The following is an 18740-nucleotide window of genomic DNA, read 5'->3' as shown; positions in this document are numbered from 1 at the left end:
AAGTTTCCAGTTTACTCACGCTTGTTTTCTTGTGAGGTTTCCATATTGTTATTCCATACTCAGGTTTTGGTCTAATGTAACTAACAGTGACTTCATCATTTCTGATTTCCTAGACTTTATAAATCTTTTTATATAACATATAGTTGTATAACTATCATCAATCATTTGGTTGATCTGATTAGAAAAACTCAATCCTGGATCGACCCACATACCCAGGTCTTTAAATGTATCTGTAGATGTTCTTCGTCTCACATTGCTGCAGTCATAACCTGTGGAAAGTGTTAGGCTACGGTTATGGTCGCCATTGACGCCAGTACACGCAGTGGTACTAAAAGCATGACCCGACGCCATATCCTCAGTCTTTCTCTTGCAAAGATGGTCCGGCAGAAGCAGCATTTGCAAGTGCCATTCAAGTTTCTTGCCTCAGTTAAATCCAGATGTCAGAAAATTGTGCTAACCTTTAATTCTTCAGGATTTGGCCTTCAGGCCGGGGGCCTCTCAAGTTTCTGTAGTTCCTGCTTTACATAAGGTTGTTAGGCCTTCTACTTCTATCCCTAAAGCCCTTCTAAAGCTAGACCTGGTCTTTCTGGTGGCAGAGGATTTGATTACTTTAATCAGAGGTTCTATGCCCTCCAGATAAGAGGCCTCTGCTGAGGACAGGATTTTTTTCTCCCCTATTCTGATTCGGATGCAGAGGATTCCTGTCCTTCTGCTTCTCCTCCAGAGGATTTTTCTTTATGAGGGAGCATTTTAAGGAGGCTTAGGAATTTTGTTTTTACCACAACATAGGCCCTTGGCTATTCCCCTGTTTTGGATGTTGTTCAGGATTTTTTTTTTTTTTCCCCTTTAATCTGATTCTTTACCCCTGCCCCTGTCAAGTTCCAGAGGCTCATAAATATTTGTATAAGAGTCCTAGAGCTGACCCGAAACAGTTCATGCCTCTGATCAGGTTGGTAAGCATTCCTGCAGTGTGGCTTTGATGCTGTCAGAGCATCTGCCAGATTCCTCCTGTACCTCCAGAGAATGAGCCTAGGATTTTTTCGCCTGTCTCCTGTGCCAAAGAAAGAAAACACTTGGAGGCCAAACAATTTTTTGTCCATTCTCAATACATACCTAGACATTCCAACAAACAAGAAATCTTCCCTATACTTCCAGCAATTATCCCTACTGAGTCAGATCTTAACGACAGATGCCCGGGTGTTGACAGGTGTTGATTCAGACAACACAACAGTCATGCACAGAACTCATTAGACTTTTCCTCCCTCTGCCTCCTCCTCCCCAAAGTGCTTGAAGGTCAGTGACAGACAAGCCTTGATGATTTCTAATAGCTCCAGATTGGCCACACACTGCACTGGTATCCTCTGCTGAGAGTTTAGTACAGAGCCTCCCTTGGCCTTTGCCACCAATTCCACCACACCTTTGTCCCAGGCAAGCAATCATTTCAAATGTCAGGGTACAGACCCTGCATCTGACAGCCTGGCATATTCTGTTTTAGAGACTGGAGAGGGGTCAGCTTCTCTCAACAGTTTGAATGTCATAATGGAAGCCAGAGACGACTAGTACTAGGAAAGTTTATGCTGATAAATGGAGGAGATTTTTGATGTTTCAGTGCCTAATTTAAGGTTACACTACAGTACCTACCTCCAGAATTATTAAGGGTTTGTCTTTCTCCTCTCCTGAAAGTTCATGCTGCAGCCATTTGACCCACCATTATTTTCTCACCCTTTGTTTAAGCAATTTTTTTAGAGGGCAAAGAACATAAGACCGCACGCCGAGCTCCTACTCCTCCTGGGATCTCAATTTTGTGTTGGAAAAGCTTCTGCTAGGAGGGTATCTGAAGGGTATCTGAATTACAGGCTCTCATGGCAGTTGAACCCTTCCTGATATTCCATAAGGATAGGTATCCCTCCTGCATTTCAACCCTACTTTTATGCCTAAAGTGTGTTTAATGTGGCCTTAAACCAATCTATTCATTTGCCTACTTTTGTGCTGATCCCCAAAAAAAGGGGAAAAAAATTTTGCATTCTTTGGATATTCACAGATTATTTGAGCAGAACTAAAGGGTTCAGGCAGACTCAACAGTTATTCATTTCTTTTTGCTTTGGGTTCACAAGGGAAAGCTGTTTCAAAGCAAACTATTTCTAAGTGGATTGGCCATTGTATTGCTTTTGTTATTCTCATCATGGAAAGGGCTGTTCGGCTGGGATCAGACCTCATTCCACTAGGAGCTACTGCACACACTACTACTTTTTTAAGGGAGTAGCTAAAGGATATTTTGGAGGCAGCTACTTGGAGTTCAGTGCACACTTTTACTAAACATTACCATCCATCCTTTTATTCCAAGTCTAGGGCTGGGCTTGGGATTCTACCCACAGGTTATGACTGCAGCAATAATGAGATCAAGAACATAGTACAGTTTTGTACTACTCATAAATGTAGATGTTCGAGGATCCACATGCAGTCCTTCACTCCCTCCCTCCTTCCCCTCTGTAGTTTGGGGTTGCTTGGTTGTTTTGGGGTGATTATTTTTTCTATATTGGTGGTTGGGTATTTTCTATTTTTGGCTATGGCCTTTTCTTTTTAGGCCTTCTGACATCTGGGGCAAGAAAAACTGAGGATATGGCGTCAGTCATGCGCTTTAGTACCACTACTGACGCGCCAGATCTGAGCGACTACGACCCCACGCCAGCCTAACACTTTGGTATTCGGGCGACCGAGGACAGCAGACTACCCACAGGTTATGACTGCAGCAATGTGGATCCTCGAACATCTACATTTATGGTAGGTACAAAACTGTACTTTTCAATCACTGTGCTGTATTAAATATTCACCTTTCAGTTTATGTTTTCTGAATCTCATATGCTTAGCTTTTGATGTTTTTATCAGCATATTATTCTCCTGTGCCCAAGTGGTCACTGTAGTCAAGCTCTTTTGCAGGCGTGCCCTATCCGTAACACATGTAATCAGGTTTCCCATTTTCAAGTTATCTGCATACAGAACATAGAACACCTCAGATGAAAAAAGATAGATCTGAAAGATACAACCTAAACAAGTATGGTCCTAGGATAGAGCCCTGTGAGACACCCTGATTGTAACCTCGAATTTCAACTGTCAAATTGCTCTACGATACTTTCCATGTCCTATTTCTAAGCCATGCAGCTATCCATCTTATCAAGAGCACATCGATAAATAATTGTTGTTGTTGTTTTAATTTATTGATCACTGTTTTATATTTGATGCTATTGAATGCTAAAGTTAAATCTCTCTCTCTCTCTCTCTCTATATATATATCTATATATATATATATATATATATATATATATATATATATATATATATATATATATATATATTACATGACAACACGATTTTTCATTCATAACTGTTATTATATTCGTATAGAACATCATGTTACAGGTGGAAGTAGATCTATTTTGAACATATACATGCTAATACATGGCTTCAAGTCCCGACCTTTTCAGTTCTGACCATAATTTATCTAATGTAATCATCTTCATTATTATTCCACAACATGAAAGTAAACCTATGGATCTGTATGAATCTGGGTTTGTCCAGCTCCCCTTTCCCTTACAGACAGTTTTAACAATTGCATGTCTCCAGTCTTGTGGAATCTTCCCACATTTGTATGGCCTAGTAAATAACAGATATAATGGTACTGTACTTCATGCTGACATATTCTCAGGTCATCATTACTAATTCATTCTTCTCCCTGTGCTGTGTTTGGATCCAGTGTGCATAGTTTTTTTTTTCAGTATAATCTGATTTGATTTCAGCATTTGAGGTCACCTGGATGTCATTAGGACAATTTATGACTCCATTTGTGAAGCCAAACTGCTTTGCATAAGATTCTGTAAATATATCTATAATCTGTTATATATGAGAATACATTTTAGAACCTAGATACATTTTATCAATTTAGACCTCTTTTCTCCTACCACATCTTAGATATCTATAAAATGGGTTTCCTATTATGTTCAATATCTTTATATAAATGTTCTTCAAATTTCTCTTGATCTTGTTTCACATTATGTTTAATTTGTCTGTCCAGTTTGTTTATTTCAGTTTTCAAAGTTGTGGTTCAGCCTTTTTTCTATTTCTTAGATTTTTTTGTCTCAAGCTGTAATCAAGTATCTCTTGTTCGTATGTAAATATATCCTCCTGAAATTGAATGTCTAGAATGTTTGATTTTTGCATTCAAACAATTTTTCTTTCAAAACATTCCGCATTTCTTTTGCACTTTTTCCACTGAATGCATCACTCCAGTTAGTTTTACAAAGTGACTGTTTTACTTCTGTATAATCTGTTGTTAATCTTCTGAACACTGGTTTAGATTTTAGTTTGGAAGGAATATCTAGAAACAAATTAACATGTATAACTTCAAGATCACTGTAAATCAGTAGTGGTAAAACTTGACATGAAGTAACAATAATTTCTTTAGGAACACAAACAATGTCTAGTATGTTCCATTCCCTGGTAGGTCTTTTTACAATATGAACCAAATATTGTAAATATTGTCCTTACTAATATTGTTGAATCAACATCATTCCAGTCTGCTTCTGGTAAATTTAAGTCCATAGCCACTATTATTCTTCCCTGCTGTGTTTCATGCAAGGAATGCAGGAATTCCTCTAGGTCATCGGCTATTTTTTTTGGTGGTCTATACACTCCCAACAGTTGTTGTTTATTCCAAGTTTGTCTTTATTGTCAAAGTTACACAGTCTACAGTATTGGTGTTATCAATGAGCATGTAATAATCCCAGTTTTCATAACAATCTTCAATCTCTTTCCTAACACCCTCACCTGATTTTTTGTTATAATGTCTATTAAAGTAAATACATGTAGTCACTGACAGAACTGGTTTCCAGTCATTGTTCTTTAACTGTGTTTCACAAACAATAACATCAGTCTTGTGGGAACATAGCAAATTACCAATTAAAAAACTTCATTATTAATGCTCCAGGCATTGACAGCCATCAGAGATGCATCAAATGTTGCTATCCGTGAATTGTTACATTTTCAACCTAGAAAAATTCCTACCTTGTGTTTGTGAAATATGCAAAATATCTGCTGCAAATATACTCCTCCCTGATCTGGACAAGGGCACACCAACCTGTCTAAACCCATGCGTGCCCCAATAGGCCCATTTTAAATGGAATTTTTTATCTAGGTGTTTACCCAACACATATTTTCATTCACAGTGACCTATCTCTGCTTTTTATATGTAATTTGTGAAAAATATGTTGTAACATCTATACAAGCAATGCTATCTAAGAGTGCTATAAGTTTCCTAATAAGTTAAGTCAGAGTCCTTGTGGATCAGATCATTTGTACCAACATGAATAAAACAAGATCCATGCTTCCTAACATTAAAGCATTCAAAGGCCTTTTTTGCAGTCTATTTTTGCTCCTGGCAATCATAATACTACTCAGTTTTCACTATCTTCTCTACAAAATAAAGTATCAGTTCCTGTAATAATTGAATCTGCAATTACAAGAACATCTTTTCTGACTAGACTTAAAGAATCCTCAACTAATTCAGTAATATCTGCTTTATCAGTTGTTACAAATGAATGATTTTCTTCATCATTAGTCTTATTAGCCCCACTATTTCATTACTTATTATATTTGCAAACATATACTTCTCATCTAGATAGCTTTGCACAGCCACAGTCAGCTTCTGTGTTTCTTCTCTTTGTTCTTACAGTAATGTTCTTCAGTCTTTCCACGTTCAGTGTTGATTTCTTCCTTTTTCCTCGCTTCTCTTTTCTACGTTCTCTTTTGGAAAAATGATGTCTTCTTCTGTAGGTAGAAGGTTTTCTGGTAGAAAATGTTATCATTCCTTGTAATCTGGGTGTAACATAAATCAGTGCCCTTTTTAGCTTGTATTATCTTTGCTCTATTGATATTAATTAGTTTTTTTTCTTCCTTGTTATTTGTTGTGGACATCATCCTTACATTCTTTTTTATTTTTTTCCTGTATGATCTGAATCCTCAAATTGCTGAATACTTGTATCCAGAATTCCAACGTTATTAGTGGTATTATGTTCAATAGGAGCTGAGTGATCTTTACTGAAAATAGACACTAAATGTGTTCTGTTTGCTCTTTGCCTAGTATTATTTATCAAATCAGGCCACAAACACAATTGTCATCACTAAGTGTAGATTTACTACTAATAATTGTAAGCAAATCATCCAACTTTTGACATGAGGAACATGATCACCAGTGTTATCAAGTGCTACCATTAAAAATACATAGCATTTACTATACTGTACAAGACACTTGTGCTTTAGCAAACCATTAATAGCTGCATTGCCCTTGCATTAAAACCCAGCCTATCCCCTGTGAGAGATTCACCTTTGTACCTTTGTTTGTGTTAAAAAAAACACCTTAACCATTAGGCCAACCTACCAACCCTAATAGTATACTCATTTAAAAAATCCATTTTCAGCAGTAAATAAATAAGGAGCTCTACAAGAAAAAGGATAATCAAAATCAGTTACCACAGAATTCAAAGAGATTTTAAAACAACTTATGTGAGAAAAATCACACAAACAATATACAACTAAATATTAAAATTAAGTAGAATTTCCTCCTGACCTTACCGGTTGTGAAAGTCGCACAAAAGCTGGAATTCCTTTACATCTCATGAAAATGCATGCATTAGCTTCTGCTCACTGTCACTTGCAGTCACACTTCCTTATAACAGTAAAGATGTATAAATTACAAATCAACACAGGATTGTTTCCTTAAGCTGTAGATTGTCCTGTCTGCAGTCTGTGTGAGTCTATAGCTGACTAGGCCCCTTTGGATGGCTAAAGTTTGCCTGTCTGAAACATATTCCTTTCCAATAATAAACAGTGAAAATTAGAGGTAAAACAACAAAAAAATAAATCAAAGTACATCTTCTTTCTACACATCCCTTTCTTCCTACAAACAGTGAAAAACAGTGGTAAAAAATTAAAATATAAATCAAAATAAATCTTCTTTTACCAGACAAGTGCAGTGTAAATCTTAAACCAACAAAGGACTGTTTAGATAAGCTCTGTGTAGTCAATGGAAAAAGATCCTGTATATTTTCTTACTTCACTGCATAGCCACAATACTCCACACATGGAATCCAAATGCAAATGAGCCCACCCCTCCATGATTGTAAGAAATTTCAAAGACATTACACCAGCAAAGTACAGGCTAATCCCAGCTTCATAAATTACAGGACCTGAACAGCGTATCTACCACTGGTGTATTGCCTCTAACCATGCCAGTCCCCCTCATCTGTTGATGTAAAGTTCAGCTACAAGAAGTGAACTGCACAATAGCACCTAACTAAAAAAAAAAAACAAAAGAAAGAAAACCCTCCTTTAAATGCTGGTTCTCTATGATGTGGGCTATGTTGCTACCACAACCATATTTCATATCCCCACACCATGATCCCCCCCAAATTTTTTCTAATTATTGGTGTCAAACCAGATCACTTCATTTCCATAATATGGTCATGTCTCTCGGTCTGCCATCATGCCTAATGAATGGCAGTTCTTTACAAAGCGCAGTTAAACATGATGATGGTATACAACACTGCAGGGAGCAGTTTGTTTGACACATACCTTATTAATAATCGGTTTCTTGCTATGCTGTATTGTGTTTCAGTAGTTTTAACATATTGACCGTAAGTGTCTGAGTAGTGGGATAATGTATGATATCTGCTTCTATGTGCCATTCACAAAATAGACATTCTTTAGTACATCACTGTTCAGTAGATTCACAGGCAAACATGCTGTACAGATTATTACAAACCTAGCTAACAGCAAGAGGTAAAAAACAAACCCTATACCTTGTACCTGTGAGGTAAAGAACTTAACCATTATGCCATTCCCTCCTTGCACTATGGTTTATGACTAAGAATTGTACTACACAATACTAGTGAGCTAAATATCATATGCACCACTAAAACCATGAAGATATGTACCACTCACAAAGCAGACATTTTTTTGTGTGATGGCATTCCATCTACGAATTACAGTACAGTACACTGTAAACACATAGTGTGCAAAATGATTCTATGAATTTATAGGCTACAGTTCTTCATTCCAGGAACTGGGTATGTTGCAGAGAGATTTGTGTTTTGGGGGGCTAACTCTGTGTGTATTTACAATGTTAGATGTTGTATGGAAAATATACATCTCAGGTCTCTTTATAACAGTAAATCCAAACTTGCCCCACCCTGCCGCACTAACTTCTAACTGTATAAATGCCCATTTAGTGTTTGCTGTTTACATTTTTACCAGAACTCCCTCTTTTGACACTGTGTTTTTGTTACTAATACAGTGGAATTTGCTGTCTACACTCGCATGCCATCTATCCATACATCTATTGGTCAGTCTGTCCAGCTGGACTGTGGATTTACTGAAGGGAATTCAACAGCCGAGAAGATTAGCGTTGAATGGCGCTTGCAACACAAAGGCATTGGTCGGAGGATCTACACGTACAAAGATGGGGAGGGGATTGCTGATCGCCCCGGAACACAGATGGAGCTGCAGAACGTGATCCTGAAAAGAAATGCATCGCTGTTTCTCTCAAACTTTGAGATTAAAGATGAAGGCACTTACATCTGCATTGTCTATGCTACCCGCTACCATGCCCAGCAAGTTATGCAGGCTCTGATAATGGGTGAGTTTCATAATGCCATCTTTCATGAGTTAGAATGCTGGCTACCATTTTCTTGAAATCATTTTTTAGGTTGGTTTGAGGGACTGATTCTGAGTCTAATTGCAAGATAGTTAACTACAAGGCTCACTGATTATTAGATGAAACCATTTATTTTTGTGTATGTGTGTGTATGTATTTCTGTGCATGCATGTTTGTGTGTATGTGTGTGTGTGTGTGTGTGTGTGTGTGTGTGTGTGTGTGTGTGTGTGTGTGTGTGTGTGTGTGTGTGTGTGTGTGTGTGTGTGTGTGTGTTTGTGTGTGTGTGTCTGACAAACAGCTAACAAACAGAAGAAATTATAAAATAATACACTTTTATTTTGTTGCCCTGTTAAAATGTCCCTTTCTTATTACTCTTGCATTTTTTTATCCATCAAATTAAGATAGATTTGGATTTTTTCTTAAGTTTTTGAACAGCTTTTGAAATGTTGAAATAGAAATGCTGTTTGGATTTACGAACATATGAAATAGTCATAAAGCTGCTGTACTGAGTATGAAAAAGAGGCAAGATCATGGGTAAGAAGGGGGTGCATTTTATTTACTGGATAGGAAATGGGGAACCTGTTTAAGTGTTTTTACGTAGTGACAGTTTTGGATTTTACTGAGGTATAAATTCTAACCTAATGATCTGTTTTATTGGACACATAATAACAGTTTAGTTTCACACAGCTTGATATAATTAAGTAAGTTGCTTAAACTCGAGAATTCGTATGTAATGTCATTACACAACTATATTTTTTAATATGTTTCTCACAGTCTACATTAATCAGTTTACAAGGGTTCCAGTCTTTCAAAGGAAACTCCACCCTCTAATGTAGCTAACTTTATCCCAGAATTGTTTTTTTGTCCCTGGAATATTACCTAGATAACCCTTCAGTGGCTTTCATTTTTTTATTTATTTTTTTTTCCATTTCCACTTATTTCTTTAGCACAAAATCTTACCTTTCTATTCAAATTTCAAACTGATTAAAAAAAGAGTTTGTCTCAGCTTACATGGCATAGGCTGGAAAGCAAAATTTTGTACTTTTAACTGTTGTTCATCTCTCATAATTTTGCATTCTGCATCTGTGTCCTACTGTTGTCATAAAGTTATAAATAGTTCACACAGTATTGCTGGAAGAGTTTGCCTTAGCTTTTAATATGTGCCTTATATTAAGTACAGGGATAAATTATACTGCAGCCATATATAAAGCAACTGGTAATACTGATATTTAAAGTTCATAGGTTCATAGAGCGTTCGTAGTTATATGTTGGGTGTGTGGTGTGTGTGTCTGGTCCTGTGTCTCCTCTTGCCAGTCCTCAGAGAGAGAGTTTTGAGAGCAGTTTGGCTATATAGTGGCTTCTCACATGGCAATCTCTTGTGGTTTGTTGTGTACATGGTCAGGTTGTGGTTCATTAAATTTGCCCCCATGTGTGGATAGCCAGCATCAAGAGAACAGAGACCAACAGCAAACAGCAGAGGACGCTGCTTTGACATGCTAGAAAAAGTGAACTGAACTGAAGGAGAAATAGGAAAGGGAAATGGGTAGGGAAATCAAAGAAGCTGTAGCTAGTAGTTTAGTGTTTTACTTACCTTAATACTATATTTTGTGCTTTAAAGCGAAGTGAGCTTTAAACGCTTATTATAAAATATTAAAAATGCTTGAGGTTTTTGAGATAGAAGGAGATAGAGAATAGATTGTTTAGATTGCAAGTAGAGAAAAAGGAAAAAAAGCAAAAAAGCAGACTTTACCACAAAATAGTTTAACCTTGTTTAACCGGCGCTGCCTGATGGTGCTCTATGGGCAACTCCGCGCTAAATCACGCGGGAACTGTTGCTTTTATCAGAGCCAGATCCAGCACTAGGTGGCCTAGGCAACTGCCTAGGACCCAGTGCTAGCTGGGGGCCCCACACATTAACATTAAATGACTAAAACAATAAGTTTGCTTTGATTGGGCTGCTCATAAACATTAATTAAATAATAACAAAGTAAGCTCCTGGTGGGATCCTTATCAGCATTACATACATACATGCATGCATGCATGCATAAATAAATAAATAAATACATAAATATGAATGTTCGTTCGTGCTGGGCTACTCAGCAACAATATATAAAAAGTCTGTTCCTGCCAGGCCACTCATTAACATTGCACAAATAAAACAAAACAAAACAACAAAAAAGTTCTTCCAGGCTGCACTCTGGCAAAGACGACTATCAGACATCCTGCTTAACAGCTCCAGTCTCATTGGCTCTGCCTCCTAACCCAACTGAGCTGGGATGTAGTGAAAATAAGCACATGAGTCTGAACTATGAACCAAAAAGAAGGGAATCAGAGCAACAAACCAGCAGGTTGTGAATCGTAAAATTCCAAGTACTTTAATAAAATATCCTCATAAGCGCTTTCGGGTCAAGCCCTTCTTTAGATGAATATTACAAAGCAGTAAAACGTGTAAAATATTTATACAAATTCAAATGCTTGGCAACCAATCACATATCAATATTTTACCCTCTGTTTCTTAAGTGCAGGTTCTAAAGGTACAACACCGTTTATGCCTGGAGGGCAATCAGCCCCTAGTTCTAAAATCCATCTCATCTCATTACATTCAGTTTTATTCACTATATCACCACCCCTGGCATTCATGCTAATTTTCCGAATAGCCATAAAAGAAAATGAATGTGTGGGATTCTGTTCCACATGTTGATATAGTGCATTGTGTACATCTTGCAAGCATATAGAAGATGAATGCTCCAATATTCTGTCTTTTAGTCTACAATTGGTTTTACCAATGTAGAAACTTGTATAGTCTCTGCACTGAGCCAAGTAAGCTATGTTGGTAGTCAAACAATCAGCATACAATTCAAAAACATATCTCTTTTTAGTGAATGGATATATAAAGCTGTTCTGGTTATTGATGTATGAGCAGGCTTTGCAATGCCTGCTTGGGAAAGTACCCTGCCTTGTGGCAAATGTTCTTACTTCCCCAGTAGGTAGCCTTTCATAGCACAATAAATCTTTTAAAATTTGATTACGTTTAAAGGTAAATCTAGGTCTAGTTCCCACAATAGTGGCTAACTTACCATCAGATGACAAAATTCTCCAGTTGTAGTATATGATGTCACAAATGCCTCCTATATTATTGCTATACTTCAATACCATGTTTAGTGGAGTATTACTTTCAACTTGAGGGGTTCTATAAACATGGTTAGTCTTAGAATACTATGGCTTACCCCTATCTTGCCTACTTCTTATAGTGCAAGCTATATTTTCCTCTATAACAGTCTGTCTATAGCCTCTCTTACTTGAATTGCTTCTGAGTTTCTCAACCTCTGAGGCAAAATCCATTTCAGTAGTACAAAGTAGTGCTATCCTATGTGCTTGATCCTTGACTATATTACTGAAGGTACGTCTAGGGCGCATGCTGTCAAATGTTATTAGGGCGTTCTTCCAACAATCTTTTCTATGTAATGTAGTCTGTATGTTACCCTCACAATCTTTAGTCAAACAAACATCAAGAAAGTCTATATCGGTTTCAGAGGTGTATACAGTACATCTCAAAAAATCTGTGGTGCTCTCCAAATACCTCACAGATAATTCTAGGTCTTCTTTTGTTCCCTCCCACAGCAAAAAAAAAATCATCCACAAACCTTATATATTGTATTATTCTTGATTTCCATGCATGGTGTTTCTCAAAAATGTTCTCATTTTCCCAAAAAGCAAGGACCAAATCTACGTAGGAATTTGCACAGGGTGTGTCCATGGCTACACCCTGTTTTTGCTGAAAAATGGTTCCGTGATAAAGGAAAATGTTGTTTTCTAGTACAATTTCAAGTAACTGACATAATGTCACATTCACTGAGGTATCAAACACCTTACTTGCCGCTAATACGGTCTCAATAGCTCGTAGGCCATAATTGTTAGTTATAACCGCGAACATATTATTGAAATCTAATGCCACCAAAAGATAGTCATGACAGTTCTTACCATCCAAAGAGCTATATAATATAGCCACAAATTGGGTTGTATCCCTTAAAATTCTAGTAAATAAAAGTGTAACCTTCCGAAGCTTCATCTCTACCCATAGAGATATATGTTCTGTCAACCATCCTCGCCCTGAGAAAATAGGTCTCAGGCGTGGTGAAAATATGGTTTTGTGCACCTTGGGTAGTGCCTTAAAAATGGGAATAACTGGATATTCTATCCATATAAACTCAAAGGTGCTGGAATCTGTAATACCATCTCCAACCATACTATTCATTTTCCTTTTAACTTTATCTATTATATTCTAAACTAACACCCCAGCCAAAGGAAGATAAGTGGTGGTGTCTGATAGTAAAGCTCTCATCCTGGTATCATAATCTACTGCATTCATAACTACAACCACCCACATTCCCCCCTTGTCAGCTATTTTACTATAATGCGCTTATCTTGAATTAATTCATTCAAAGATAACTTTTGTTGTTTAGTTAAATTAAAATATTTTCTATCATTGTTTTTGTGTAGATAACTATGTATCTCAGTTTCACAAACTTTCAAAAATGTGTGCACAGTGGATTGCATGGGGGTGTAAAAGTACTTGGTTGTCTGAGATTAATAGCATCAGTATCAGATAACATCAGTATCAGCATCACCATTATTGTACATACATTTCAAAGAAAGATTTCTATTAAACAATGCCAAGTCTAATAATACTTCATTGCAAACTAAACTTCTGCTGGGTACAAACGTTAGGCCTTTGCTTAGAACATATAACTGTTCATTGGACAGTTCAACATTAAATAAGTTATAAATAACAACGTCACCATCTGTAGTCAGGTCGATATTCTCTACCTCTTGTTGTCCCTGAAGTGTGAATGACTTCTCCCTCAATCGATGCAACATCTGGAATGCCCACAGAGGTACTGTAATTAAAGAATACAAGGCCTAAACAATGTATCATACATGGACTGACTCAAAGCCCTGTCACTATGCTCAGTATCCTATAGATTGCTAAGAGGTGACCTGTAGCTGACATACAAGGCACACTCTGACCCATTACTGATGTATTTACTGTATATCAGCAAGTCAAATGGCATCAGAAATACTCAGTCTAGGGATCTAAACCTCTTCCACAAATTCAACAGGATAGCCTGGAGGGTGAAGTATATTTCACAGAGGATACTGCTGTTATGAAACAGACTTCCTAACCAGATAAAACAGAGTCCATCCCTGTCCATTTTCAAGGTCATCTTAGATCTATTGATAAGAAACAGAAAATTTAAACCAGGATCTGCCCCCTGTACTACTAATGGACAGTTCCAGCTCCTAAATACTTTATCCCATGCATGGGTCCCCTCAAATTATCTATGGTATGATTTCAGTCATTCTCATAAGGTGTAGTATATAATTATCAACAATGGGATGGGTAAGAACAATCTCTAGCCAAATGGGATAGTTTAATTGAAGCACAGGAAATTAAATTAGCTAGACTTAAATTGGCCTGAAAGGACAGGTAGCATAATACCTACCCATGAATCTATGAACTTGCAGTTAAATAACTTTTGCAGTAGATAAAATTGTACAATCTCTCTAACTAACAGCATTTGTGTTTCTGTTGCTAGGAATTTATTATTCTGGGCATCACAGCTGGATCCACCACAAGGTGATATAGGCAGCTGCCTACGGCCTGATCTTGGTTGAGAAGGCCTGACTGAATTTAAAAGAAAAAAAATGTTTGTTGCTATAAAATAATGCTTCATTGCTTGTCGCATCCCAGAAATGCTCTGTTCTGCCCCAAAAGCATATACACAGTCAGTACTTCATTCATACAGCTGTCATCTTAATCAGTACCTCATTCATACAGCTATCATCTTGAGCAGGAGATTTTAGTTTGCAGCAGGAAGAGGACAGCAGTGCTGTCTCCAGTGTAGATTTATTTTGTTTTTGTGACCAGGAAATGTGCAGGACTTTCCTGTCCTTTATTGGTAGATGATTTAGATGAATTAGTCTGTGTGTGTGTGTGTGTGTGTGGTGGGGGGTTACTGCCTAGTTAAGTGACTTGCTTAAAGTCAAACCCTGATGGGAGGCAAGACCCTTAATCCTCAACACCCAGTGCCAGGCCTCCTTCAACTCTTTTTTTTTTAATTTTTTTGTAAATCACTGAGGATTAAAGTCTGCCAGTGTTAGTCACAGAGGTTTGCAGTTTAGGCTACAACAGTCTGTCTAGACTTTGTAGATGAATAAAGACGTTCTTCATGTCGTACAGAGCTTGATTCCTTCTGCTTTAATTTATCTTCTGTGTGACTTTACCAAGTTACTTCACCAGACAATACTACTCCGGAAAAGGGACAAGTGTTCAGTGGGTTATCCCAAGATGTTAGCAAATGTCTTACTCGTTTGCCTTTTGAATTCCTGTACCATTCATGTAGATGATAATTATTACTTCACTGTATGCTATTTGAGGATGAATCCCAACACGTCTCTTGTAGTTTAATGGGTTACAGATGCATTTTCATTAAATGTGAGTTTCAAGGAAAGAGAAGTTTACTGATTCTCACACTAAGCCTGCTTTCAATGTAAGAATGTTTCGTTTTTTGGGGGAAAATAGCTGCCAGTGTTTTTCCTAAAAAATTTAAATAAAAGCTTTACATGAAATCTAAATGTCTGTGATAATTGTAAAAGTAAAGAAGAAAATATCATATACAGTGAAAGGTTTGAACAGTGTTTTTGGTAACTTGGGAAAGACAGACAAATAATGGTATATTGGCATGGCTGGCGGGGGCAGGATTCATTACCCTTTGTCCACAGTCCAGCTGTGCTGACTATAGAGGTATATGCTGCAACAGTGCAGCATTATTAGCCATTCAAGTAGGTCAGACCTGTACTGAGTGATGTCGGAGAGGATAGCTATTCTTGCTGACAGAAAAATGTGGAAGGTAAAAATGAGAAGTATGAGTCCTACAAGTATGTAACCCCCTCAAAAAAATTATATGTAACATGCAGTAATATTTCTGATTTTTGTATGACTTGGGAGTTGTTGAACAATATCTGCTGCAGTATTAATATTGCCTTTAATTGTTTGTTTTATCTATTGCACTCAATAATGAATTCATTTATTAATAGGGCTGGATTGCGTAATGCAGTCTAAATATGTTGTATTTTAGTAATCAAAAACACAAAACCAAAGAGGAAACTAGCACCCACATGAATGTACCAACAAATAACCACAGCAATAGGGCACTAGGAAGCACCAGAGGCAAAAAGAGGTTATAAGTTCAAGTCGAAAAAAGAAAACTCTGTGGAATCCCAAAAATGTATTAATGCTTAACTATTATCACCGCATTTTCATCCTAAGTAAAAGAACTTCATCAGATAGCAATACAACCAGATTTATTTCTTTAGATATGCTAATCCCCCTTATACGAATTAAAAATTCATTAATTAAACATTAATTTACACCTAATCAACTAATCACAATACATATCACAAGTAAATGTTATATTTTTAGGATTCTATGGAGTTTTCTTTTTCGACTTGGATTTATAACCACTTTTTGCCTCTGGGGTTTCCTAGTGCCCTAATGCTGTGCATTTCTGTAGTCTAAATATGTTGCATTTTAGTAATATGTTTAGTACCTTCTTTACAGCCTCCAGCAACTAAAAAGGGGTTGACACTTGCCAGGTCATATAATCTGCATTATTTGCAGTGACAATCAGAATGGTCTGATCTTCAGCATCCATTACAGGTTCAGAGGTTCATAGTTGTTTGCTAGACTAATGACCACAAGGGTCTTTTTAAGCCCAGCCATGCATTAAAATTTCTGACAAGTTCTGGTACCCTTGATAAATGTAAGCAGGGGCTTGAGAGATGAAACATTTACAAACAGGGGCCTTGGAGATGAACCATTTACAGGCAACCTGTATCCATTAAAGACACAGGTGCCAAACCAGGGATGGATTTCTTGTTCCCTATCCAAGTTACACTAGAACTGGGTTAGGGAGTAATTCTGCTTCACATGGATGGGAAACCTGCTCCAGAGAAGGGGTGGTCTCTAGGATAAATACCTGTCTCTCCAACAGGTCCAGTTTATGTCACAAGTAAGGTTTAATACTAAAAAGGTAGTTCTGGTGCTGTTTGTTTTGCAGATATGCAGGAGATCCATCAAATAGAGTCTGACAGTGCCCTGTATGCCATGCATAAATCTCCACTCAACAGTCAGTAGGAAAAAGAATACAGGGATATGGCCTTGAGCCAGTCTACACAGGACATGTTACTTCTGCCCTGTATTCTTTTAGTGAGGAACCTCTGTGTACATTCCAGTTGTTGGATATGCCTGATCAGGTACATACCAAAGGGGGCATTGTACACAATGATAGGTCTTAAAAATGCTGAATACAGTGTAGAAATAACTTTCTTGGACCTAGAAGCTATACTGTTTATAAGTTGCAGAACATAGAATGATTTCCTCAGTGCTGTACACATGTGGTGATCAATTGATAGATCACTATATATTTGTGTACCTGAGTCCCTGACTACTGGGTCAACACTTAGGGATGTGTTGTCAAAATGATAGTTATCAGGGATGGATGGTCTCCGAAAGGATATTATTATGCATTTCTTGGCATTTAATTTTAGCCCCTAGCTCTGACACCATTCCCGGAGAACATTTGTGCCTACAGGGGGTTGAATGACAGCTTCTAATTTGCAATCATCTGCAAATTTAGTCAGTTGGAGGCCGTTGACATGACAATGGTCTTGTCTTCAGAGAAGTAAAGGCCAAAAAGGCGCAGTCCCAGGACTAATCCCTGAGGGACTCCACATGTGACTGGACTTTGTAGAAGTGGACTCCCCAGTTTTAACTGCCTGGGTTATATTGTCTTGGTTACATATTAATATGACATGATCTTCTCTACAAGATCAGATCATAAAGGATTTCAGCATTTAGCTAAAAACAGTTATTCTGGCAGTTAGTGCAGAGGACTAAAGCTCCAACTTGTTATGAGCAGCTTCCTGTAGGAAGGGTACAAGGTTTGAATCTTATCACCTTCATTTACCTAATGTGTGACATTGAGCAAGTCACTTAACCAGACAGCCGTTTGGAGCAATTTGGAATTTAAGCCAGACTCCTTAATCGCCTCAAGGTCTGCATGCCTAGTAACTATGAAATTGTTGTTGTTTGCCAGCCATTCCCTATTGCATAGCCAATGTAGTCCAGAAAACAGTATGTCGATCTGACCAGAGCACTATTTTTTAATGTAACCTAGGCATTTTTTGAAGGGCAGCAAGCACTGCATTTGTAGATGAAGCAATGAAATGCAAATCTGTTTACCAAAATTACCCTCTTCAGTAGTAATAATTCTCTTTAATGTAGAATCATTTGGATAACTTTTATTTCTACAGAGACTGTGCTTTTGGTGGTTAAACCAATTCTTATTCTGTCATAAATGCTCTTCTGTTTTAACTGCTATACATGTCTGACTGTTATAGTCTGGTGCTAGTGATCTTTATGCATTTACATGTAATCCATCCAACGCTACCAATAAAGTTCATGTAATTTATTTCTTCACAACAGTAATTGATGTATACTGTACACAAAGTAGCTATAACTGCTAGTGGGGGTGGCGGACTCTCTGTGGATGAAAGTACCTTATACTAGGACAAGTTGTGGATAGCAATTAATAAAGAGCTGAAGGATTTTATCTGGGAGGAGAAGGCAGCAATGTCAAGTGGGATACGTTACGTCTTCCAACAGAACAAGGAAGTCTGGGATTAGCCATTTTGATGGGGTATTTCAGAGCTACACAGTTAAGACTCCTATACATAGCTAAAGCCTGTAATTCAAAGTGGAAAAGGATGATAATGAAATGGGGGGGGCTCAAGAAGCAAAGAGAGACTAGATCCTTAAGGAGAATAACAACCATACAAATTATTATATTCACAAAACAGCAGAAAATATTCTAAGAACTAAGCCAAAATGGGAGTGGAGAAAAGAGATTCTGATGACACGGATGACTGCACAGAGAATAAGCAAGAAGGGGCTGGAATTTATTGGAGAAAACTG

At 37.5% G+C, this 18740-nt stretch overlaps 1 protein-coding gene across 2 annotated transcripts in view; it reads left to right on the top strand.

Annotated features, from left to right (window-relative positions):
- Positions 1–18740, top strand: part of TAPBPL (TAP binding protein like) — a 483995-nt gene that overhangs the window by 113582 nt on the left and 351673 nt on the right. For both annotated transcript variants that reach the window (XM_044079558.1, XM_044079557.1), the window contains one exon: positions 8345–8686. In XM_044079558.1, coding sequence (XP_043935493.1) covers positions 8345–8686 — 342 coding nt within the window. The remainder of the gene's footprint in view (positions 1–8344; positions 8687–18740) is intronic.

This window comes from Protopterus annectens, chromosome 8.part0 (assembly GCF_019279795.1).
Source record: "Protopterus annectens isolate FY-2018-M chromosome 8.part0, PAN1.0, whole genome shotgun sequence".
In the NCBI taxonomy this organism is placed as follows: domain Eukaryota; kingdom Metazoa; phylum Chordata; order Ceratodontiformes; family Protopteridae; genus Protopterus; species Protopterus annectens.
Note: the sequence above shows the minus strand (reverse complement) of the source record. Positions and strands in the feature narration are given on the sequence as shown.